The sequence below is a fragment of the Rhineura floridana genome, chromosome 1 (assembly GCF_030035675.1).
Source record: "Rhineura floridana isolate rRhiFlo1 chromosome 1, rRhiFlo1.hap2, whole genome shotgun sequence".
Taxonomy (NCBI): domain Eukaryota; kingdom Metazoa; phylum Chordata; class Lepidosauria; order Squamata; family Rhineuridae; genus Rhineura; species Rhineura floridana.
Genome location: NC_084480.1, coordinates 159,756,778 through 159,781,338, shown reverse-complemented (window position 1 = coordinate 159,781,338; position 24,561 = coordinate 159,756,778). Strand labels below are relative to the sequence as shown.

General features: G+C 41.2%; 1 protein-coding gene across 1 annotated transcript in view; it reads left to right on the top strand.

The window, feature by feature from the left end:
- CNN1 (calponin 1) overlaps window positions 1-24,561 on the top strand; it is a 121,150-nt gene that overhangs the window by 83,538 nt on the left and 13,051 nt on the right. The window contains exons 4-6 of the mRNA XM_061582112.1: window positions 12,000-12,121; window positions 15,745-15,811; window positions 23,227-23,364. Of these exons, the coding sequence (XP_061438096.1) occupies window positions 12,000-12,121; window positions 15,745-15,811; window positions 23,227-23,364 (327 nt within the window). The remainder of the gene's footprint in view (window positions 1-11,999; window positions 12,122-15,744; window positions 15,812-23,226; window positions 23,365-24,561) is intronic.

The window sequence follows — 24,561 nt, the reverse complement described above, 5'->3', positions numbered from 1 at the left end:
AATGTAATACTAATACATAGATTAGGAAAAGGGTACAAAATAATATCCAAGTGTTTGGATATCCCAGTGGGCACTGTTGGATCAATAATCAGGAAGCTGCATCACCCAGGCACTGCCAAGAAAAGGCCATCCCTCAAAACTCAGCACTCAAACAAGGAGACTTGACAGAGAGGCCAACAATCACTTTGAAGGAGCTACAGAGTTCAGTGGCTGGGAGTGGAGTAATGGTGCAGCAATCAACCATATCAAGATCTCTGCATAACACTGGCCTGTATGGGAGGGTGGCAAGAAGGAAGACGCTCCTCAAAAAGTACTATCTCAAAGAACGTCTGGAGTTTGCCAGAAAGCATGAGAGTGCCCCAGCTACAGTGTAGAAAAGGTTTTGTTGTCAGATGAGACCAAGATAGTGCTTTGAGTTTTGGCCAAATGCTCTATGTAGCGATGCCAGATCTCCGGCAAACGGCTGGAGTCTCCGGCCCCGCCCTTGCTTTTCTCACCTCTGGCCAGAATTGCCCCCATGTTGTTTAATCTCCGGTTTTTGGCTGGAGTCTCTGGTTTTTTTGGGGGGGGGCTCCGGCTCTCCAGCTAGCACCCCTCAATCTCCAGACTCTCAGCTTCAATTTAAAAAAAAATTAAGTTTCTAGGTGGTCTGGTTCCCGAGACTGAGATATACACCAAAACGTCAAAAAAACCCCCACGCAACTGTTTTTTACAGATATTTAGAACAATTCCTTCCTCTGGCTACAACTCCCATCAGCCCAATCCAGTGGCCATGCTGGCTGGGGCTGATGGGAGTTGTAGTTTTAAAAAGTAACTTTTCAAAGCTCTGGCTGTAACCCCGCCCTTTCAGGATTGTAGCCAATGAAGCCAGGGTTGTGACTTGATCCAGGCTTAATTTCAACGTCAGAAAATGGTGGCTTTAAGATTTTTGCAGTCTGTGTAAGTAATATGGCTTAATGGTTTTTTCCTCTTCTGTCCAAGAGTCAGACCCTGGGCTATGAAATATGAAAGTATTTAATCCAATATCTGCTTTTCTGGGAGTAAAGCAATTCTAATAATCCCATGTACCTGGAGTAAACCCCATTGAACTCCATTAGGACTTACTTTTGAGTAGACATGGTTAGGATTGTGCTGTAAATTAATGGGACTTTTGAGTAAACATAGCGCAGACAGACTTGTGTTTATGTTGTAAATCTTTCTCTGCCCCTCCAACCTTATTTTTAAAGAAATTAGGCACGGTTTATCACAGTTTTTATTATGTAGGAAACTAATACTGATTTTTTAAAAAAATGAATAAAGTTTATTTATTTTTATTTATTTATTATTTGATTTATATCCCGCCCTTCCTCCCAGTAGGAGCCCAGGGCAGCAAACAAAAGAGCTGGAAATACTTCAAAACATCATAAAAACAGACTTTAAAATATATTAAAACAAAACATCTTTAAAAACATTTTTAAAAGCTTTAAAAACATTTTTTTTAAAGAAAAGGTTTAAAAACATATTAAAAAGCAATTCCAACACAGACGCAGACTGGGATAAGGTCTCAACTTAAAGACTTGTTAAAAGAACAATTTCCTTATCACTTCAGGGTACAGTTTTCCCTGGTTGAGTAAGCCCCATTGAATACATTGGGACTTGCTTCTGAGTAAACAAACATAGGATTGCACTATAAATATCTTTACAGGTTGTATATATAATAAACATATTTGATAGTCATGCTTATATAAATATTTTCATAGAATCATAGAACAGTAGAGTTGAAAGGGGCCTATAAGGCCATCGAGTCCAACCCCCTGCTCAATGCAGGAATCCAAATCAAAGCATTCCCAACAGATGGCTGTCCAGCTGCCTCTTGAATGCCTCCAGTGTTGGAGAGCCCACTACCTCTCTAGTAATTGGTTCCATTGTCGTATGGCTCTAACAGTTAGGAAGCTTTTCCTGATGTCCAGTCAACATCTGGCTTCTTGCAACTTGAGCCCATTATTCTGTGTTCTGCACTCTGGGACAATCGAGAAGAGATCCCGGCCCTCCTCTGTGTGGCAACCTTTCAAGTACTTGAAGAGTGCTATCATATCTCCCCTCAGTCTTCTCTTCTCCAGGCTAAACATGCCCAGTTCTTTCAGTCTCTCCTCATAGGGCTTTGTTTCCTGTCCCCTGATCATCCTTGTTGCCCTCCTCTGAACCTGTTCAAGAAGGATGCAGACAAACTGGAAGTGCGGAGACCAGAACTGGACGCAGCACTCAAGATGAGGCCTAACCAGTGCTGAATAGAGGGGAACTAATACTTCACGTGATTTGGAAACTATACTTCTGTTAATGCAGCCAGATCAGATTGTAAGACAAACTGCCCTCTTCAACAGTCCAGTAAAATTTAAATTTGTTTGACTCCTTAATTAGAAAAGTATAACGCTGGAGTATGTACACTTTTTAAAATTTCTGTTCAAAAATTATTTGAAAGATAAAATGTATTGTATGCCATTTTTAAAGTAATTTTAAAAACCCTGCATGTATACTTTTATTATAATTATTTACTGTGTATGCGTAGCAAGAGCCTGCTAGGATCTGCTGTTGTAGTGCAATCAATCTTATGAATATTCAGAAGCAAGTCCCAATCCTGTACAGAGAAAGTACTTTTTATGCTGCTGAAAGCTGTATAGTTTTTGAATTCCTGATGTGAGAGAAGCAGGGAAAGGACACTCTTCTCAGAACTTGAAACGGGGTTTAGGTATTGCCTGGAGGTCAACAAATCTTGTCAATCAAAAACCCTGACTTTACTTATTGGCTAAACTGAAAAGGCAGGAATTAGAGCGGCTGGTACTAGCAGAAGTTGCAGGGGAGGTGCTGACATTTTGGTTTATATCTTTTGAACCAGATCACCTAGAAACTTAATTTTTAAAAAAAATGAAAGCTAAGAGTCGGGATATTAAGGTGACTCACCCGGAGACCTGCAGAGGATCCAAAAAACTGGTCTCTGGTTGAAAACTGGAGATATGACAACCCTGAGGCAACTAATTGCAGGTGAGGCCTATGTTTTCTGTCTCTGCAACAATGAAAGTTAAGCTCTAAGATTCTCTGGATCCACATGTACATATATTTTAATATAGGCATATGTAGTTCTAAATCTAGTGATAACATTAGATCATCAGGTTTCAAGATGTGCTTGCTCATTTTTCAATTTAACCGTGTATGACAATGTGAGTGCTCATGGCTTCCCTTCAAGAAAGAATAGGTGCTTAGTTCTTAAGTAACCAAACATTGGCCACGTTTGTCTGGGCATGTGGGAAACTAACCCTGCAGTATTTTCTTGGGGAGAAGAGACAGATCACAGCCAGTTCCCTCCCAGTCCCGATATGAAGACTTCAGCACTTATTTAGTGCTAACTAAGGACATTTTCATTTATGATCAGTCTATAATGCAAATAGAAAACCTTCATTGGCTAGAATATACATCTGATTTCTCTTTTGCCTTTGTTGCACATTAACAAAATCCACAATTGGCATAAATATGTGAAAAGAGCTCAAGGGTATATATTACTATTGTTGTCTGGGAAGTGTCAGCATGAAAACGCTCCAGAGTTTAAGAGCTCTTTCGGCTGTAATGACAGCATAAAAAAACACCACCAGGAGGTTTCTAGGAATCCATAATCCCTGGTCAGAACTAGCACATAGAATGGCCTCTACAGTGTACACAAACCTGCCAAACACGGGGCAGCTAGCCAGCCTACTTACATTACCACAGTTTGGTCGTATATGCCAGGCCAAACAGGTAGTAAATATAAAACTATTTAAAAACCTTTTAAAAAATTAAACAAATTTAAAACTTTTTTTGCTATTCTTGTTGCCATTCCCTCTCCCCACAAATCCATTCACAGGCGAAACAGTCTATTTTGCTCCCTCCTCAGAATTAATAAAAGGTCCTTATTTCCCCCCCAGGAACTGTTACTTTTAAAAAAATAATTTTATTGAAAATATAATAACCAGAACAAAAAGATAAAACCGAACAAACATTAAACAGAAACAAGAACCCTAGCCCGGGATCACTGAAGATAAATATATACGTAAAAGAATAACAAGCATTATTTACTCAATACATTGAGAAAACGAATAAGATAAATAAATATACTGTATAAAATAAATTCAATATTTGTGAGTTTGTTAGCAAAAGAAAAATTACAAAAAAAGAGGAAATATCCTTTTACTTTAAGAAAACCAAATGGATTTAGCTGTAGATGGGAGATGGTCATGTAAACCATGTTTATTTGTGTAATCAGTAAATAACTACCAAGTGGCAACATATGCATCTGATTTAGTCTTCTCTTGTAAAAAATGATTATGGGTAATTTTATCTAATAAAGTAATATTCCATATATTTCTGTACCATGTCGTTTTGTCCAAATTTTCTAGTAATTTGAACATTTGAACATGCAGTGTTAACGTTGGGGTTTAGAGGTAAAGGTATCATGTCTGCATTTTATAAAATATTACTAGATTCACAAATAGGTCAACTTATGGGTCTCAAATCTCTATGGGCACAAGATTTAGGTTTTGAATCAAACCTTATGGAATGGAAAAATATTTGCTCATTTAAATATAATAAAACCATATCTGCTACCCATAAAGAAATTAACCTTAAAACATTACATAGATGGTATTTAACATAGGGTTGCCATATTGCCTGGTTAGCTGAGTTTTACCTGGATTCTTTGCATGCCATCTGGCGCCCGTTTAGGCCCTTAGGTGGCCCAGATTCTCAGCTTTAACTTTAAAAAAAATTAAGTGTCTAGGTGGTCCGGTTCTCGAGATGTACATAAAAACATCAGCCTGGCTGTTAAATCTTTTTTTAAAACAAATCTGTCCTTTATAGCACTTCGTAGCTCAGTCTAACCCTACCCGTTCAGGATTGCAGCCAATCGGTGACGCCAGGGTTGTGTTTCAGTTTGATTGACCTAGAAAACCTCATTGCAATGCCAGAAAATGGTGGTTCCCCCCCCCCCCGTTTATATGAAAATCTCATAAATTGGGTAAGTATATACGTTTCAGTTTTTTTCCCTCTTGTGTGCAGGAGTCAGATCCTGGGCAGTGTTTTGAAAACCTTCCCAATACTTGCTTTTGTAAAAGCAATGCTAATCCCATATGCCCAGAGTAAACCCCATTGAATTCAATAGGAGTTACTTTTGAGTAGACATGGTTATGAATGTGCTGAAAATCAATGGGACTTTGGAGTGAATGTAAAAAAGAATTGTGTTTGTGTTCTAACTCTTTCTGTTTCCGCTCCAGTCCTATTTTAAAGCAAGTAGGCAGGGCTTACTTAGGTATTACAGTTTTTATTCTGTAGGAAACTAATACTGATTTTTTAAAAACTAATACTGATTTTTCTGCAATGACCAACTGGTTTGACAATAAACTATTATATGGGCTGTATGTATTTATACATCTGCAGTGCGTGTGTGTGTGCGTGTATGGAGTGTTTCCAACAACCCTGTGAGGTAGGGTTGGAAACCAAGGCAGCTCACAACAAGAAATAAAGCCATTTAAAATCCAATAACCATAAAAACAAGTATAAACAGTTGCACAGTGTAAAGTGGCATGATTTGGAATTTTGGGTTGTGTGAATGAAGTTGCTTATCACTTGAGGTTGCATTTCTGTCCCTGTTTGAGTAAGCCCCACTAAATACACTGGGACTTGCTTCTGAATAAATAAACCTAGGATTGCACTATAAATATCTTTACAGTTTGTGTAAATAATAAATATATTTGATAGTCATGCTTATATAAATATTTCTTCATTTATCATATTTTTGGTTTTTGGTTAGGAATCCTGACTGGTTGTGAGATGCTTAGTTTTCTGCCTTACTCATAGGAATCTTGTTGTGGTTGGTATGGTGTTGCATTTAAGAAATCATGGTACGAAATGGCCTGAATCAGTATAAGGCAGATTCCTTGGTTCCTGAAAGTGGGAAGAGACTCAAGGGCCACTGTGACTCCAACATTTATTTATGTATTTTTATTTACAACATTTATATACTGCTTTATTGTAAAAAATCTCAAAGCGGTTTACAGAAAGAATTAAAACAATAAAATTATTGGCAAAAGCATTAAGGACAGATACTTAAAAACATTCAAAATAATAAAACCAACAATGAGTTAAAAACAGATTTAAAAACACAATAGCTTCCACATGCCTGGAGAGGCTTGCCTCAAGAAAACTGATTTTAGCAGGTGCTGAAAAGAGGCGTCTGCCTAATGTCAATAGGCAAGGAGTTCCAAAGCGTAGGTCCTGCCACTTTACAGGACTGATTTCTTACAAGAGCAGAACAAGTACTGTAGTATGTGGCACCCATAGCATGGAAAGCACAGCTTGAACTTGGCCTGGTAGCAAATCAGCAACCAATGCAGATTTCAGAGCAGAGGTATTATGTGCTGATAGGATCTCACTCATGTCAGCAATTGTGCTGCAGCATTCTGCATTAACTGCAGTCCCCAGGTCAGGTTGTGCTGCATGGGGATTTCTGTGACCTTGGCTGACTGGCTGCTAGGATTTTTTTAGTTTGGGTTTTTGGTTATGAATCCTGACTGCTTGTGGGATGCTGAGTTTTCTGCCTTACTCACAGGAATCTTGTTGTGGTTGGTATGGTATTACATTTAGGAAAGTGTTACTGCCTTTTGTGTTGTTTTTTTCCTATTTGCATTTCACTTATCTTTAACCTCACTCCGTTACAGCCATAGAAGCAACAGCAGCATAGGCAAGGTAATTAACTCCCATTAGTGATAAGAGCAAGAATTTATAATTATTATTTTAATTAAAAGAAGAGGCTTATCAGTACTTTGAAGAGGACCAGATATTTATTTTATTTCTGAGCCCAGGACTGGGTCTTTCATGATGCTGGGGGGGGGGAGCAGGAGAGTAGTCAATAAGACAGACATCCTGGCATTGATAATCTAATTAGCAAGGTATGTGTGGGGTTGTTGCACACTTCCAGGCCCAGTTTCATTTTGAATATGGAGGTGGAAACTGTGTAGATGTGGTTGATCACAGGGAGAAGAAATTTTGGGTTAAGCAAAGCTCTGCTTTTATAAAACCTAAGAAACATACAGATACTTTGAATGTCTGAGTGCCTGCACCAGTGGAATACTGGAGGAACTTGTAAAAGTTGCTGCAACAGTATTTAGAACTGAGCATGTGGCGTGAAAGACTCCTTTTCCTAACATTTTGGCTTCTTGTTTTTCTCCACCCACCACATCTCTGAAATATATCGTATATGTAATGGTTAACCATACTAAAAAATGTAAATAAGTTTATTTCGGTCAATGACCAGCAAAGGTTAACCATACTGCTGCCCTGACTTACTTTATGTTTGTTGCTATTTTGTGTTTTTATTATGTTTTTATATTGATTGTGTATTTTTATTGTTTTTATTATATTTGTAAGCTGTGCTGAGCTCTGTTAACAGCAGAAAGGCAGGATATAAATCCTCTTAATCAATCAATAAATATTCCATAGTGTTGGAAACTAGAGTCTAGGCATTTAAGGCTGAAAATGTTGCTTTTTTAAAAAAGATTTCTCACATCTTTCCCCAGTTTTTGGTGGTAATTCCTAGGCACAAAAACAAAACAACTGGACAATCCAAATATTAATATACAAATAATTTGCATAATATGCAAATTAGCCTGCCTGGATTTGTGGAACTGGAATATGGCAACCCTAATTTAACACCAATCCGTTTGTCTTATATATCCTCTAACACGAACCCACTTTGCTGGCGTGGATGTTCTAACTAAGGTCCCATTTTGGAATTTGGTGCACAAGGAACTCATAAATATTACAAAAGAGAATATTATATTTACTCCTGAATTATTCCTTTTATTATTCCTTTTATTATTGTTTAGAGATTAAAATGCTAAATTGAAATCTAAATCATTGATTTCTAAGCTATTAATGGCAGGTCGTCAAACGGTGATGCAAAATTAGGAACTGTTACTTTTGATTAACGTGACTGGTAGAATGTATGTATGGCGGACATGCTTGTGCTCCTCACATTGGAGCTTCTGTTGGTGAAGGCTGGCCTCTCATAACACCAGGCTCAGGCTCATCCAGTGAAACAGTAGATGCAGGACAGAAGATCGTATTCAGAAAGCGATGCCATGATGGCCACTAGCTTAAACAGGTTTGTCAGCAGCTATTAACAACTATAGCTAAATTCTCTCCGCCAGGGTCAGAGGAAGTGTACTTCTGAACGCCATTTGCTAGGGAGCAGCAATCGCTATTCCCATTATGTCCTGGTTGTGTTCTTAATATCTGGTGGATCCCAGGAGGAAACAGGCTGCTAGACTAATTTGACATTTGGTCTGATCCAACAGGGCTTTCTTATGGTCCTGACTCTAATGACTTGTCTGGGAAAGAGCAGGTTTTACCCTCTCACAACTGAAATGAAGTTAAGATCTAAGATTCTCTGGGTCCACTTGTACATATTTTAATATAGGCCTAGTATGGCAATGCATTGATTTTGTCCCATAGAATTCAATGGTACTCAACAATGGAAACTGCTCCTATTTGCATAGCACCCCCCATTCATCTGCATAGCCTCAACTTGAGTTCCTTTCATTGTCATACTGAGACACAGGAAACAAATTTTATAAAGAAAAAGTGTTGCAGTATGCAGTGTTTCCATCCAGGATTCTAGCCAGCCAGCCATGCCCTTTTCCAGGACACTCACCCCCCCCCAAATTTCTGTTCTCCCCTCCTATAGACAGTCAACATGTTGTGCCCACTGAGCATTGAGATGCCCACCTCTTGTTGTTTTTTAACAAATTTTGGCAAAGTTTGAGGTATCCCTGAGCCTACTGATACCTCCCTTTTGTGCATGGATGGTACCATTTTGGCTACATAAGGATTCACACTCAGAAAATGAGTTTTCTTTTAGCATATTGGATTATCATAGTAGACTTCTTCCTGCCTGCCTCCACTACATTCACAGAGGAATAAAACAGTCTTTGATAGATTGCCTGTTCCTTCAGCCATGCAAGCCTCACTCCTGTGCAACATAATGGATTACATATAGTTGCTCTTTTTAATTTAAATTAAATGCATAATGAAGTCACTATCAGCCAAGACAAGCCCATTCAGTGCCACACCACCAAAATCGTCTTAAGGGAAAGGTTACTCAGCTGTCCAGCATTCAGTGAACTTCTCACTCCTGAGCTACAGGATTTAGTGATCTCTGCTGGTTCAAGATTGGGAGTTTAGCAAACTCAGCATAGGTAGCACAGCCTGAAGGCCAGATTAAGAGTGGAGACACTCTTCCTGGTCTGCCACTTCCAGTGTGTCTCCGTCTCTTCTGAAAATGGGGGCACACAACGCTAGTCAAACCCCACCCCTTTTTACTGTAAAACCTGGTGGGAGGAGCTCAAGTGAATTTTTTTAAAAAAATTGCTTCAAATAGATTTCACAAATGATTGGCAGATCAACCCTCCCCCCTCCAGGTTTGGCCAAGGTTTCCGTACTTTGCCGTAGGTGACTAGTGTGCTCACAGCCTAAAACCAGTTTAAGATCAGATTGTTAGGCAAAATCCTACACATCCTCTTCGTGTGAAGTATTGCATGCAACTGCACTTGGGATGCAACACTCAATCATGCAGCCAACTTATGAGGGGAATCTAGTTGACCCTTATAGCTTTCAAAAATTTCCATAAAATTCAGAACAAACCTCTCTAGTCTTTGCAACAGCTGGCCAGGAGCATAGAATGTTGTCAGAGGCTTACAGTCCTACCAGCTCTAGAAGTTAAGAAATACTATATTAGATTTTCCTCATTGGATTTTTGTACTAGAATGAGCTGTTCAGATTCCTGAAATCAAAATCTTGGCGGAACGAATTCCTGCAGCATTGGTTGAGTCAAGAACCTATGGCCTAGGTCTTTGGTCAAATGACACTGTCAGAGAGATGCTTGCCCTAGAGTTCCTATTTGTTTGTTTTTAAAACCCACAGCAGCTGTGGAAAGCTGCAGTCTGGATAGATTTTTTTCACAGGGACAGGCAGTGCTTTTCTAATCAAAAGCCACCCCTCCCCCAACTGAATTAAACCTAGTGGGAAGAATAATATAGGTATTTATATTTGTGTCTTTTCCCCTACCGGATAAACAAGAAAAGGAGAGGATTTTTGTCAGCAAAACAGCCAACAGTGAAAGAGGGGCATCCCCTCCGTTGTTTTGGGTTTAAGAGAGACAAAACATATATATTGTCCACATTCAATACAGCACAATTTATATTTTTTGCACTTAAGTCAGTGAAGCCTCTGCTGGGGATGGGCGAGAATTTCGATTCAGTTCGCATTTCAAGCAGAATTTATCAAATTCCCAAAACAATATGAGAAGCAAAACACAGCCATCCTTCAAAATTTGCATTTATTAAAATTTTGAGATGCAGTTTGCCAACTAAACAACATCTACAAAAATGCATATTCTTTCACTTTGTTTATATAATGTTTATATTGTCTGCGCAATACACACTTGCTGTATTTTAAATATTGTGGTTTTATCATGTTGTACACCGCCCTGGGAGCTGCTAGCTATAGGGCGGTTTAGAAATGCAACTAAATAATAAATAATATATTAGGGGAAAGTGTGCATAAAAATGTGTGAAAATAACATGCCAAAAGGCATGAAATGATGAGAAATGGCTTGCACAAATGTGTACCTTTGTCAAAACTGCCTACAAAAATGTGTTTATTTGGAGAAATTCTTGCTAAAATGGTGGAGAATTTTCATGAAGGTTTTTTTAAAAAACACTTCACAGATCCCTCTAGAAATGTAGAGAACTGAATTTAATATTGGAAAATGAGAAACTGAAAGAACCGAAAGACAGCTCCTTCCATCCCTAGGCTCTGCCACTGATTGAGCGAGTTAATGTGATAAAATGTTCATGAAACACATTTTTCAAACAGCAGGATATGCTCCAGTTTCTAAGAGGAAAGGGAAAGTTGTTTGGGTGGAACAGAAACTTCACATAGATTTTAAAGAAGGAACTGTGTGGGGCAGGTGGAGAACGAAAAAGCTGAGTGGGAAGAGGCCTTGAACCACAGTGAATCTGAGGAGCAGAAGGATGCAGCAAATACAATAGACAGAGTATTTCAGATGGGGGCCTTACATTGCAAACATGTCATAAGATCTAATTTTTCTCTGTGCACATCGGGCACATTAGTTTTCACAAATTCCAGTTTTTTCTGGCATGGATAGTCGTTGCTGTTCTGCTTGGCAGAGCTTGATAGCATGTGCTGGATGTGGTTTTCTGTCCCCTCAGTTGCCTCTCTCATCCCCTCCACTACCTTTTCCCATTCTGAGCATGCACACCTCTTTTATTTTAAACTCAGGACATGCACAAGAGCAAACATTACCAGCCTTAGTGTATCATATTCCACAATGGGCAAAATGGAAGCTTTTTGTGTGTGTCCAATATCCATGTCTATTTCTTATTGTGGTACAACGTTTTTGCATTTCCTTGGTTATGAAGATGAGCAGATCTTGACAATAATGCTTTATTGTGATCTAAAATGCTATACCTTTTAGTTGTGCCTGAATCTTAACTCTGAGACTGAACAGTGAGTGATGACACCAGGTCACCTCTGTGCAGTTGAGAACATAAAAACAGCTGTGCTGGATCAGACCAAAGGCCCATCTAGCACAGCGTGGTAAGCCAAGAAGCAGGACATGAGGGCAATAGTCCTCTCCTGCTGCTATTCACCACCATTAGTCACCCAGGGGCATGCTGCTTCTGATACTGAAGGTAACATATAGACATCACAACTAAGAGCCTTTAATAGTTTTATCCTCCGTTTTTGCCAAATCCCCTGCAGGCCTTAACAGGCTCCTCCTTTGAAGTGGAAATTGCAGCCTTCTGCTAAGGACACTTGATACAAACATGATCAAAGAGCTGGGTGTTACATTACATTAGTGACTGGACCTTTGCTGACTATTGCCCCTAATTCCAAAATGCTCTGTTCTTCTACAGCTAGCGCAAAAATATGATCCCCAGCGGGAGCATGAGCTGCGGATATGGATTGAGGAGGTGACAGGGAGGCGCATTGGAGACAACTTCATGGAAAGCCTGAAAGATGGAGTCATCCTGTGCGAGTAAGCAGGTTTTTGGGGAGGAGTGTGTTCAGACCTGTGAGAGTCTGGGGTGCTTTTTGAAGGCTGGACTCCGAAAACAATCACCATCCACACCCTGGTACCCATAACCCTTTCTCCCTTATTACTATGGGAGTGCCCCAGCAAATACAGCAGGAAGAAATGGGGACAGCTTGGGAGGGGAATCTTTGCATCATACTGAAATGCTTGAGGTATGTTTAACATGGTACGCATGCACTTTCATTATTAGAAGATGTATGACAGAACCAAGTGTGCTTAGTCTAGAAGAAAAAGGAACCCAAGACTGGCAAGAAACCGTTTGAGAGCTGGAAGTGGATCTGAGACAGGCATCTCCTTCCATGGTGCATTGCACACACCCCACTCCCAACCCCAACCCGCCTCACTGTCATCTGTGGTCAGAGAGGTTTTAAAAGGATATGAAAACTTGCTTCCCAAAGGCAAAAATGGAAACTGTATACATTGTTAGCAGCAATACCTCTGTCAAATAACAATAAACTCTTTAAAAAAACCCTCTGTATCCTAAAAGATCGTTCTCACATATTTGGAGGCATTCAAGAGGCTGCTGAACCTGTCAGGTATGCTGTAAATTGGATTCCTGTATTGAGGAGGGGATTGGATTTGATGGCCTTATAGGCTCTTTCCAACTCTACTATTCTGTTTCTATCTTTTTACTTGTAATATGGGCATGTTAAAAAAAACCCTTTTGTTATAGAGCACTAAGGCAAAAAGCATTCATAGCAAGCCAGTGCCGATGATGGGGGTTGAATGGGTGGATGGAAGAGGATCCACTTGATAGCCCGTTTTCAATGGATTCCTCTGACATACCTAGAAGAAGCATAATTCTTTCCCATTTCCTTATATTCTTGTTCCCAAAATATCTCCCCAGACTAAGCAATGGAATCAACTGCAGTGGAGTTTGCAAGGAAAGAATGATAAGGCATCTTCAGGGATGCTTTAGGTTTAGGGCACAGGATTAAAGCCGAGGATCCTATAGGTACTCCATTCACAAGAGGCACATTGGGTAGTGGGTTTTGGGGTGACTATGAAAGGACAGGAGAGAGACATCTGACCCTAGGAGCATAATCTACCAGGAAGTCCTAATGTACAGTTCGTATTTTAATGGGACTTGTCCGGGAAAACTTCCCAATAGATTGCACCCCATGCTAATAAGTGTGCATGCAGATATTAATATGATCTACCTCAAGCAGGCCGTGCCCTGCCCTTTGGATTGCAGAGCATGCTGTTACAGAAGCCCTGGCTCTTGGATTGTCAACTTTCACTTAAAAAAATATTCTGGTACCTGTTGAGGCCAAGAGACAAAGTTTGGTGGACTCTGGCATAAATGTAACAATGAAAGTGTGCCAGTCTGTCACTAGCGCTCATGAGACCAAGCACCTCTGCTTGAGTTGTAGTTCAGAGCATTAAAACAGGAGGATCGGTGGCTGGAGAGCAAGTGGCACAAATCTTGGTCCAAACCTGACTGAACACAGGTAAGGCTGCACTGTCATGCCTATCAGATGGCAGTGATGGCAGCGAAGAAAGCTTGCTTCTCTGCCACCATTATGTCCGCAAGTGGCTGGCCAGCAGAGCTTTTCCAAGTGGTGAATGGGCTTTTATCATCTGGCCAAGAGAGGGTTGCTCTGACACTCTTGGAGGCCTGCAGTAACGACTTTGCATAGCATTTTAGGGACAAAATCAATCAGATTTGGACAGAGGTGGATGCCACAGTTAGAACAAGTCTAACAGAGGTGTCCAGAGCACTGTTTGTTCTACCTATATTGGATCAGTTTCAATTATTGCAGCCTGAGGATGTGGACAAGCCAAGCGGCTTGAAGAAGTGCAGCCCACCACCTGTCCCTTGGCCATCCTGGCTGATGAGAACTAGTCATAGGGGATTGACTGGGTGGGTCCAGGGAGTGATTAATGCTTTGCTGGAGGATGGGTAGGTACCATCTGCCTTGAAGGAGATGGTGGTGTGTCCCCTCCTTAAAAGGACTTGCCTGGAGCCAGAGTGTTAAACTATCGCTCAGTGGCAAATACCCCCTTTTTGGGCAAAGTGCTTGAGAGGTGGTGGTCCAGCTTCAAGCATGCTTGGAGGAAACTGATTACTTGGATCCATTCCAGTCTGGCTTCAGGCACTGGCCATGGCAATGAAACTGTCTAGGTCACCATGGTTGATGACATCTGTCAGGAGAGAGAGAAAGAGGGAATGCAACCCTATTTCTCCTTGATCTCTCAGTGGCTTTTGTTAACCACGGTATCCTTCTGGCACATCTCAAGGAGATTGGAGTTGGGGGCACTGTGTTTCACCTCCAGAGCCACTTCCAAAAAGTAGTTATGGGAGCTTCCTGTGGTGTTCCGTAGGGTTCCGTCTTGTCCTCAATGCTATTTGACATCTATATGAAGCCACTGGGAGCTGTCATCACGAGATTTGGAGTGAGGTGCCATCAATATGCAGATGATGCCCAGCTCTGCCTCTTTATTCCATCTGAAGCAGGAGAGGCAGTTAAGGTGTTGAACCGGTGCTTGGAGCAGTGATGGACTGAATGTGGGCCAATAAATTGAGGCTGACTCCTAAAAAGACAGATGTGTCCAGAGTTCTCATTTCCAGGAGGTGGGAAGATGGCCTATTCAGGATAGGGTGGCTCTTTGAAGGTCTGCAGCCTGGGGATACTCCTTGATCTGACACTATCATTGGAGGTTCAGGTGGCCTCAGTGGCTAGGAGTGGCTTTTTCTAGCTCAGGCTGGTTCGCCAGATTCAGCCCATTTTAAACAGAGAAAACTGAGCCACAGTGCTCCATGCTCTGGTAACTTCAGACTGGATCATTGCAATCCTTGAAGGTGACTCAGAAACGACAACTGGTCCAAAATGCAGCAGTTCCCTTTAGAACTCAGATAACCCCTGTTTTAAAACAGCTGCATTGGTTGCCACTTGGTTTCCAGGTCCAATTCAAGGTGCTCCCTTCAGTGTTTAAAGCCCTAAACAGTTCTTACCCATGTATAATAGATTACATTTCAGGCACTAAACAGTCAGAGGTTTCTACACAACACTCTTCTCCATCCTCCATAAAGAATGAGGCATTATTACAGTTAAAGGACACATTCCAGGCAGCAAAAACCAAACACTCAGGGAGAACATGGCGCAAGAGCAGTGAAGGTTGTGTCCTGGGGGGAGTCCCAATGGCCAAGCAGAGAAGCCTGAGATCCCCCATCCTTACTGTGGAAGAATGAACTGTTTGATTCCTGGCTGTTGGCCATTCTTAATGTAATTTAATTCATTGTAAATGCTTCATTTTTTTAAAGCAGGATACAAATGCTTTTTTAAAATAAGCAGAGCATTACTTTCTGATTACTGCCCTAGGCTCATCTGATCACATTTTAGGGTTGCCCCACACACACTGTTTTGTAAATGGAGGTTCCCTCTTATATAGGAAAAAGTGTGCACACCATCGCTTGCAAAGTACACAGGGTGTTCTGGCATCCAGCTGCAGATTGGGAAGGCCAGGCTTCTTGAAGGAGGAACATGACACATGAAGCAATCCTGACACTGAGCAGCACACATAACATTGGAGATAAACTTCCTTTTCCCATTTCTGTCTTTCAGCCTTATTAACAAACTCCAGCCTGGATCTGTGAGGAAGGTGAATGAGTCCACACAGAACTGGCACCAGGTAAACATCTCTCCTTCATTTCTAATCCATACATTTGCCTCTTCCAGTCTTGCCTTTGAAAGTGGGATGGGAAAAAATGAACTGATTTAAAAACTGAGAGTGTTGTTAATTCTAATTAAGCAGCAAGAATACTCTGAGCAAGCTTTTTCTATACAGCCATCAGCTTTATCTCCCATAAGATTAAGCAAAATAATATGCCCCAGTCACAATTTGCTCTTTGACTTTTGTACATTATTTCTGCAAGTCCTGATCTAGCAACATACAAGCGTGTATGAAAGAAAGAGAGGGCTTTACAAATGTTTGTTCTTCCTTCTTTAAACCTGCCTGAATCCCTCTCTAGCACTATCGTTAAAAAATTAAGATTAAAACAGTAAAGGTTCAGAAGAGTATAGCACTGAGGCAGCAGGAGGTAGCCTTGATTCCTTTTACTAAATTATATATAAACTCTTCTAGCACTGGGATTAGACAGAAATGGTACCACACTCAAAATGGAAATGGACTGCCTTCAAGGAAATGATTAAAATAAAAATACTAAAAGCAAAAGTTCACGAAACAGTGAAGGCATTTGTGTGAGAGGGACATTTTACTTTTACTATGGACATACCTGAAGAAAGCTTTTTGGTTGCTTTTAGCATCTCTTACTAACCTCAGCTCATTCTCAGCTTTAGCCTTCCTGACGCCACCCCTCCAATTCTGTGATACCTGCCTGTACTCTTCCTTTGTGGCCTGGCCTTCTTTCCACTTCCTATATGTGTCCTTTTTTTGTTTTCAGGTCATCTCTAAGCTTTTTGTGAAGCCACATTGGCTTCTTCTGCTGTTTCCCCCCTTTTTTCCTTGTTGGAATTGCTTGCCACTGCGCTTTTAGAATTTTCTTTTTTAGAAACTCCCACCCATCTTGGACTTCTTTTCTCATTCGGGTCGCTTGCCACGGAACCGTACTTACAATTGTTCTGAGTTTATTAAAGTCAGCTTTCCTGAAGTCCAGGGTGCACTTATGGCTACTCTCAGCTTTTGCTTCTGTTAAAATCAAGAATTCAAGTATGGTGTGGTCACTTTCCCCCAGAGTTCCCGTAACTGCCACTTCATCCACCAAATCATCTCTATTGGTTAGAATCAAGTCCAGGATAGCTGATCCTCTGGTTGCTTCCTCCACTTTCTGTAGGAGAAAGTTATCTCCAGCAAGTCAGAAATTTGTTTGGCAGAATTTGTCTCCCAACAGATATCGGGATAATTGAAATCCCCCATTACTACTACATCATGCCTCCTCGAAACATTGGCAATTTGCTTTTCAAAAGTTATATTCTTGTCTTGTCCTTGATTGGGTGGTCAGTAGTAGACTTCAAGCACCACATTCCTTTTATTACTTGCCCCATTAATTTTAATCCAGATATTTTTGGTGGAGCTACCAAGCTCATCTATCCTGTATTTCTGTGCAGGGATATATATTTTTAACACATAGCGCGACTCCACCTCCCTTTTTATTCCTTCTGTTCTTTTTGAACAAGTTATATCCTTCAATTGCTGTATTCCAGTCATGGTAGTCATCCCACCAAGGTTCAGTTATACCTATCAAGTCGTAATTACCCTCCTACATTAAGAGTTCAAGTTCGTCCTGCTTGTTTCCCATGCTCTGTGCATTAGTATACAAACATTGAAGACCATGTGATTTATGGCTTGGCTTCTTTACTACATTTTTCTGAGGACTGTTACTGGGCCCTATTAGAGCTGATCTCTCTGTTCCTGTTACTGTGCACAAGCCTTCATCAGTCGTTACCACCAATTTATGCCTCCCGCTTAGGAGTCAGTTTAAAGCCCTCCTGATGAACTTCTCCATGCTGTGGCCAAACACATTCTTCCTAGTCCTTGTGAGATGCAACCCATCACTTGCCAGCAGTCCATCTTCCAGGAAGCATAGCCCATGGTCCCAGAATCCAAATCTCTCACGTCAGCACCACCTTCGTAGCCATTCATTCACATGGAGTATATTTCTTTCCCTTTCTACTCCTCTTCTAAATACTGGAAGGATGGATGAAAAAACTATCTGGGCCCCAAAGTCCTTGAGTTTCCTTCCCAGAGCTTCAAAGTCTGATGTGATTTCTTCATAGCTCCATTTGGCAGTATCATTTGTTCCCACATGGATGAGGAGAAAGGGATACCTGTCAGTGGGCTTGATGAGTGATGGCAACCCTTCCGTCACATCTCTAATCCGTCCTCCTGGTAGACGGCATACCTGGCGAGTCCACGAATCTTCTCGGCATACTTGGGTTTCAATCCCACGCAGTAGGGAGTCTCCGACTACTAGTTCTCTTCTCTTCTTGTTGTGAGGTGTGGTTTAATTGCCCCTGCTTGATTGAGCTTCAGCCTCTTGCTCCTTGTTTCCATGCATTGCGTGCCAGCAAAACGTGATAATCCTGCAACATATGGGAAGTTATGTTCATTATGCATAATAAATTATTAACAAACGCATGTGGATTGTGCAGGAAGGTTGCAATGGCAGACATACTGACCTCTAGGGTTGCCAGGTCAGAAGCATCCCAAACCCTGAGATTTTAGGGTGTGCCCTAATGATGTCATAGGGGCATGCCCTAGTTACAGTCATAGGAGGTGTGCCCTAGTGATGTCATTAAGCACAATACATTAAGCATCAACCACAGTTGCTTGGAGCATACCACTCAAACAAAAAAAATTATCCGATTGGAGATTAAGATAGAAATCTTAGCTAAATGAGGATGTTTCCAGGTCCAGCTGATCATTTCTTCTCACCTGCCTAGAGAGACTTGGTTAGGAACATTTAATCTAACCTACTTGCTTCTGGCAACAAGGCTTCAAGTGACCTCAGACCAGACCAGTCACTAGAAGGCCATTATAGGAAGAAAGCCAAGTGTTGTGGAGATGTTAGGTGGGAGCACTCAGGAGTAAAAATAGATGCCCCTGAAGGCCGCAGTTCTAAACACACTTACTAATGGACTAAGCCCCATAGAACTCCAGGACTTACTTCTGAGTAGATACAATAGGGGCCCGCTTTTTGATGTTCTGCTAATATGGCACAAGCCCCATCCTCCACCCCCTTCTCCTCCTCCGGGAGCAGCAGCGCGATCAGCTGTAGCATGGGGAGCTTCAGGGGCCAAGTGCTGTCAGCTGGAGCGTGGTGGCTGGAGTCCCCGCGCTACAGCTGATCGAAGCCTGCTGCTGTGCCGGCGCTGCCAGAGCTTCCCTCACTTGCTCTCTTTCTCAATGGGCTATATTCCACTTTTCGGCAATTTTTGCTTTTCAGCAGGGGTCTGGAACCTAACTTGCCATATGAATGGGGCCCTACTGTATTGTTAGGCTTGTGCTGTTGGTAAGGCTTAATTAGGGATCCTCTCCTATGATATCCATATCAAAGCAGGGGTGACAACCTCCTGCCTGGAATGCTCTGCCTGCCTTTCAACATGGCTGCTCTAAATGTCTTTACAGACTTGACCCTTCACAGCAGAGAGAGGTTTGAGAAATGAGTAAGACTTAAGAAGATTCCCTACTCTTTCCTGCCTAGTCTTTGAGCTGCTATAAACTCACTTTGACAGAGTGATTGACAGAGTAATTGACAGAGAGAAAATACACATGGTTTGGTCTACTTTCATAGACAGGAGATTAGGAATAACAGCAATTGAAGCCACACTTCCCAGTATGTGAAATCTCTTTTACCACTGTTGGTCAAGAAACAAACCATCATGCAAATAACATGGTGCATCATTAGTGGGTTTAAGAGAGTACAGCTGACCACATGGAACCACTGTTGTTGCTTCTATGGATCATAAGGTCAGTGGTAAATGAAATGCAAATAGAAAAAGATAAACAAAAGACAGTGATGATCTAAATGCAGTACCATACCAACCACAACAAGATTCCTATGAGTAAGGCAGAAAACTCAGCATCCCACAACCAGTCAGGATTCCTAACTAAAACTAAAAAAATCCTGGCAGCCAGTCAGCCAAGGTCACAGAAATCCCCATGCAGCACAACCTGACCGAGGGGCTGCAGTTAGTGCAGAATGCTGTAGCACCATTGCTGACATGAGTGAGACCCTATCAGCACATAATAACTCTGCTCTGAAATCGGCACTGGTTGCTGTTTTGCTACCAGGCAAAGTTCAAGCTGTGCGTTCCTTGTTATGAGTGCCACATAGTACTTTTTCTGCTCATGTAAGAAATTGATCCTTTAGTGTGGCAGTACTGTACCTACACTTTGGAACTCCCTGTCTATTGACATTAGGCAGGCACCTACATTGTTCTCATTTTGGCACCTGCTAAAAACATTTGTTTAGGCAAGCCTACCCAGACATGTAGACGCTATTATGTTTTTATCTGTTTTCAACTCATTGTTGGTTTTATTATTTTGAATGTTTTTAGATACCTTTCTTTTTTGGCAATATTATTTTTTAATGTCTTCTATAAACCGCTGTGAGGGTTTTTTTTACAATAAAGCAGTATATAAATATTGTAAATAAAATAAATCAATAAATTTCAGAGTCAGTGTGGCCCTTGGGTCTCTTTCCTCTTTTATACTGAGTCAGGTCATTTGGTACCATCTAGCTCAATACTGATGACATGGAGTATCATTGGGTCTCCTGGATTCCAGGCTGTCTTCCGGAGATTGAATTTTGGACATTTGCATGCAAAGCATGTGCCCTACACCGAGCTACAGCCGTTTAAAAAATTATATTTTAAAATTGTTCTTTACAATTTACTAATATTCATTAGTGAATGAATATTAGTGAATAGTGAATGCCCTAATATGCAGATCCACACCATGCATTTAAAGTACATATGACATACGTTTGAAGCACATGAGTCCCACCAGAGAATCCTTGGAACTGTAGTTTGTTAAGGGTGGTGGGAAATATAACTGTGAGGGGGAAACGACACTTCCCAGGATTCTTTTGGGAAAGTCATGCGCTTTAAATGCGAGTTGGATGTGCTTTAAATGTATTATGTGGATCTGCATTACTTCATAAACTTTGCCTGCATATAAATCATTTTAATTAAAATTTAAAATGGAAATCAGCTACAAAGTTTACTGGGTGACCATGGGCTACACACCATCTTTCAGCCTAATGTGCCCCTGAGGGTGAAAAACAACAGAGCAGGACCATGACCACCCCAATGTAAAATGTAGAGGAAATAATAACTTGTAAACAATAATTTACAACCATAATATGAAATCAGATACATATCAAGGCATAGTATGAAGAAATATTTATATAAGCATGAATGTTCAAAGATGTTTATTATTTACACAACCTGTAAAGATATTTATAGTGCAATCCTATGCATGTTTACTCAGAAGGAAGTCCCAATGTATTCAATGGGGCTAACTCAGACAAGGAAGCATGCACAAGACTACAGTTCAGTGATAAGGAACTTGGCTCACCCAATCCAAAATTCAGAGTCATGCCTCGTTAAGCTGTTTTGCAATTGTTTTATTGTTATTGGATTTTAAATGGTCTTATTTCTTGTTGTGAGCTGCCTTGGTTTCCAACCCTACCTCACAAGGTTACTGGAAATATTCCATATACACATACATTGGAGATGTAAAAATATGTACACCCCGTATAATAGTTTATTGTCAAAATCAGTTGGCCATTGCAGAACTTTTTTAAAAAAAATATGCGTTTCCTGCCAAATAAAAGCAGTGACACCGAAGTAACTGACTGCCTAACTGCTTAAAAAAAGAATTGGAGGGGGAAGAGAAAGTTTTACAACACAATCCTTTTCTGTGTTCGCTAAAAAGTTGCACTGATTTTCAGTACAATCCTAACCATGTCTCCTCAAAAATAACTCCTACTGAATTCAGTGGGGTTAACTCCCAGGCATGTGGAATTAGCATTGCAGCTTTACTCCCAGAAAAGCTTCATATTGGGAAGGTTTTCAAAACAGGTTATGAATAAGACAAATAGACTGCCTTCTTCAACAGTCCAGCAAAATGTAAGGTTGTTTGACTCCTTAATTAGAGAAGTGTAACTCTGCAGCATGTACACTTTTAAAAACTCTTTTCAAAAATTATTTGAAAGATAAAATGTATAATATGTCATATTTTACAAGTAATTTAATACACCCTGCATGTACACTTTTATGCCCACCAAGATCCTGCTGTGATCTTCTGTTATAGTGCAATCCTATGCATGTTTACTCAGAAACTAGTCCCAAACCTGTACAGAGAAAGTACTCTTTATGCTGATGAAAGATACATATTTACTGAACTCCTGATGTGAGATAAACAGGAAAAGGAAACTGTAGGTTTAGCTATTGCTTGGGGGGTTAACAAATCTTGTCAATCACAACCCTGACTTCACTTATTGGCTAAGCTGAAAGGGCAGGGATTAGAGCAGCTGGTACTAACAGAAGTTGTGCGTGTGTGTGACATTTTAGTTTATGTCTTTTGAACCAGACCACCTAGAAACTCAGTTTTTTTTAATGAAAGCGAAGAGTCCAGAGATTAAGGTGACTCACCCAGAGAGGCCCCCAAAAACCAGAGTCTCCAGGTAAAAACTGGAGTCCAATTAGGGGTGTAGACAAGGTGAACAAGGGGAAAAAATTAAATCCCCCATCCCTTCATTGGTTAAAATGCCCCTTCTTAAAGCAGCTTTCTCCCACAGGATTCTGCTATGCATGTATTTAGTTTGGCCAGATGTTAACAGGGAAGTTCCTAAACAGAGCGCAATAACAATGCCTGTCTTACCTTTTGTTGGTTCCAACTCTCTTACTAGCTAGTCAGACCCCTGCTGAGAATGCGATGAAGCACTTACAGCTCTTGTGATGACCAGTGATGGGGTAGCCGACGCATAAGTGGAGCTGCCTAAAATACTTTCAAAGTCCCCTTATGGAATGCTTGTCACTGAGGTCACATTCACTCCATACATTTAAAGTACATTTAAAGCATATGGCTTTAAATGCCAAAGAATCCTGGCAACTGCAGTTTACTCCTCCCACCCTTAAATTACATTTCCAGGACTCTTTGGGGAAAGCCATGTGCTTTAAATGTACAGTATGGACATACTGTACATTTATCCACTAGGTTGGTTCTGCATTGAAAGATGACTTCCTTCTACCATCTTCCTACTGATATTGGTGGACGACTGCACCTTTCTTAGTTGTTGTTTCTTCCTTGACCTAACAATACTTGACAGAGGATGGGGAACCTGTTGCCCTTTGAATGTTGTTGGCCCCAACATCCCTGATCACTGTCCATGTTGGGGGAGGAGTGATGCAAGTTGGGAGTCCAACAACTGGGGAGTCACAGGTTCCCCCCCCTCGTCCCTGCTCTGAGCCTTTAAATGCCATTTGCCCCTTGCTGTGGAAGGAACCCATCGCCTGGACAAGTAAACTAGGGAAAGAAAAGATTGAGCAGATGATTCATTGGCCTCTCCTGTTTTGCAGCTGGAGAACATTGGCAACTTCATTAAGGCAATCACAAAATACGGAGTGAAGCCCCACGACATCTTTGAAGCCAATGACCTCTTTGAGAACACAAACCACACCCAGGTCCAGTCTACTCTGATTGCTCTGGCTAGCATGGTAAGTGGCCTGGGATTCCAGCTACCCACTTTTTCAGATTCAAGTAGCAGTGATAAAAACAATTATTCATATTCAGAGTGATAAAAGTGCTTCATAAACATGGCCCCAATAATCTTTACAAAAACTCTCTGTTTGGCCAGCATTGTCCCCTTGCTACAGCTACGGTCCAATGAATATTAGCTTGCTGGAGGCCACCTAGAGAGTTCATGGTTTAAGATGAAATTCAAACAAGAGATCCCTAGATCATGGCTCTCACTTCTACATTACACTGGCAACACACCCTAGCATTGTTATATCCTGTGTGCTGGGCACTAGAATCCCACGAACTCTAACTGCACTTGTTTTGTTTCCTTAATCCATGGGCTTGTTCACATGGCGACTTACTGTGAGATTGGTGCTACTTGCATCCCCGTTTAATTCTCAGGGTTTACATGACATTACAGGCAAGGCAAAGGTATGCCACTGCTTTCCCCTTTAAATTTGTATTAAATCAATCCGCTGAAAATGTGAAAAGTGAAGGAAAAACCATCTCCACTTTGCTGCCCTCCTCTCATGTAGGTGCTTTGCTCCAATATTTTTTGCTGGGGGGTGTGGATTGTCACTTTCAGATACTCCCCTTTCTCCACCCACTAAACTCTCCATTAATTCCATTTTGTTTCCGGCAGCTTACCAAGGAACTTCCGACTGACTGCTCCTGAACTGCTGCAGCCCTCCTTTCTTTCACCCCTTTCTCCCTCAGTAAACCACCTTCCTTCATTCCTGTTCTTTCTTTCTTTTTTTTTAAACTTCGGCATGGTTCGAACTCTTTCCACCCAAACTCCCTCAGGCTTCGCAAAAGCGAAGCAGTGCCACCGATCTGCAGGAAGGAAGGGAATATTGGGCTGTGAAGCGTGTGGTGGCGGCAATGCCCTGGCACAATAGAAATGGGGCAGCCCAAAATGCATAGTGAGTTCTGCTGAAATCACTTTTATGACCCAGGCTAACACCTTCGGCAGCTGCACACAAGTGTGCACACATCCATAACCCATGCTGATCTCTCTCTCTCGTCCATCATCCGTCCTTTTCCCAGAGGAGAGGAGAGAGAGTGGGTAGAACAGGAGGAGGAGGGGAAAAATAATTGGCCTTACATGGCAAAAGAGAAAGGCAAGTTCTGGCTCCATGTGGAGCGACTGTCCCAAGATAATTAGAAAATAATCT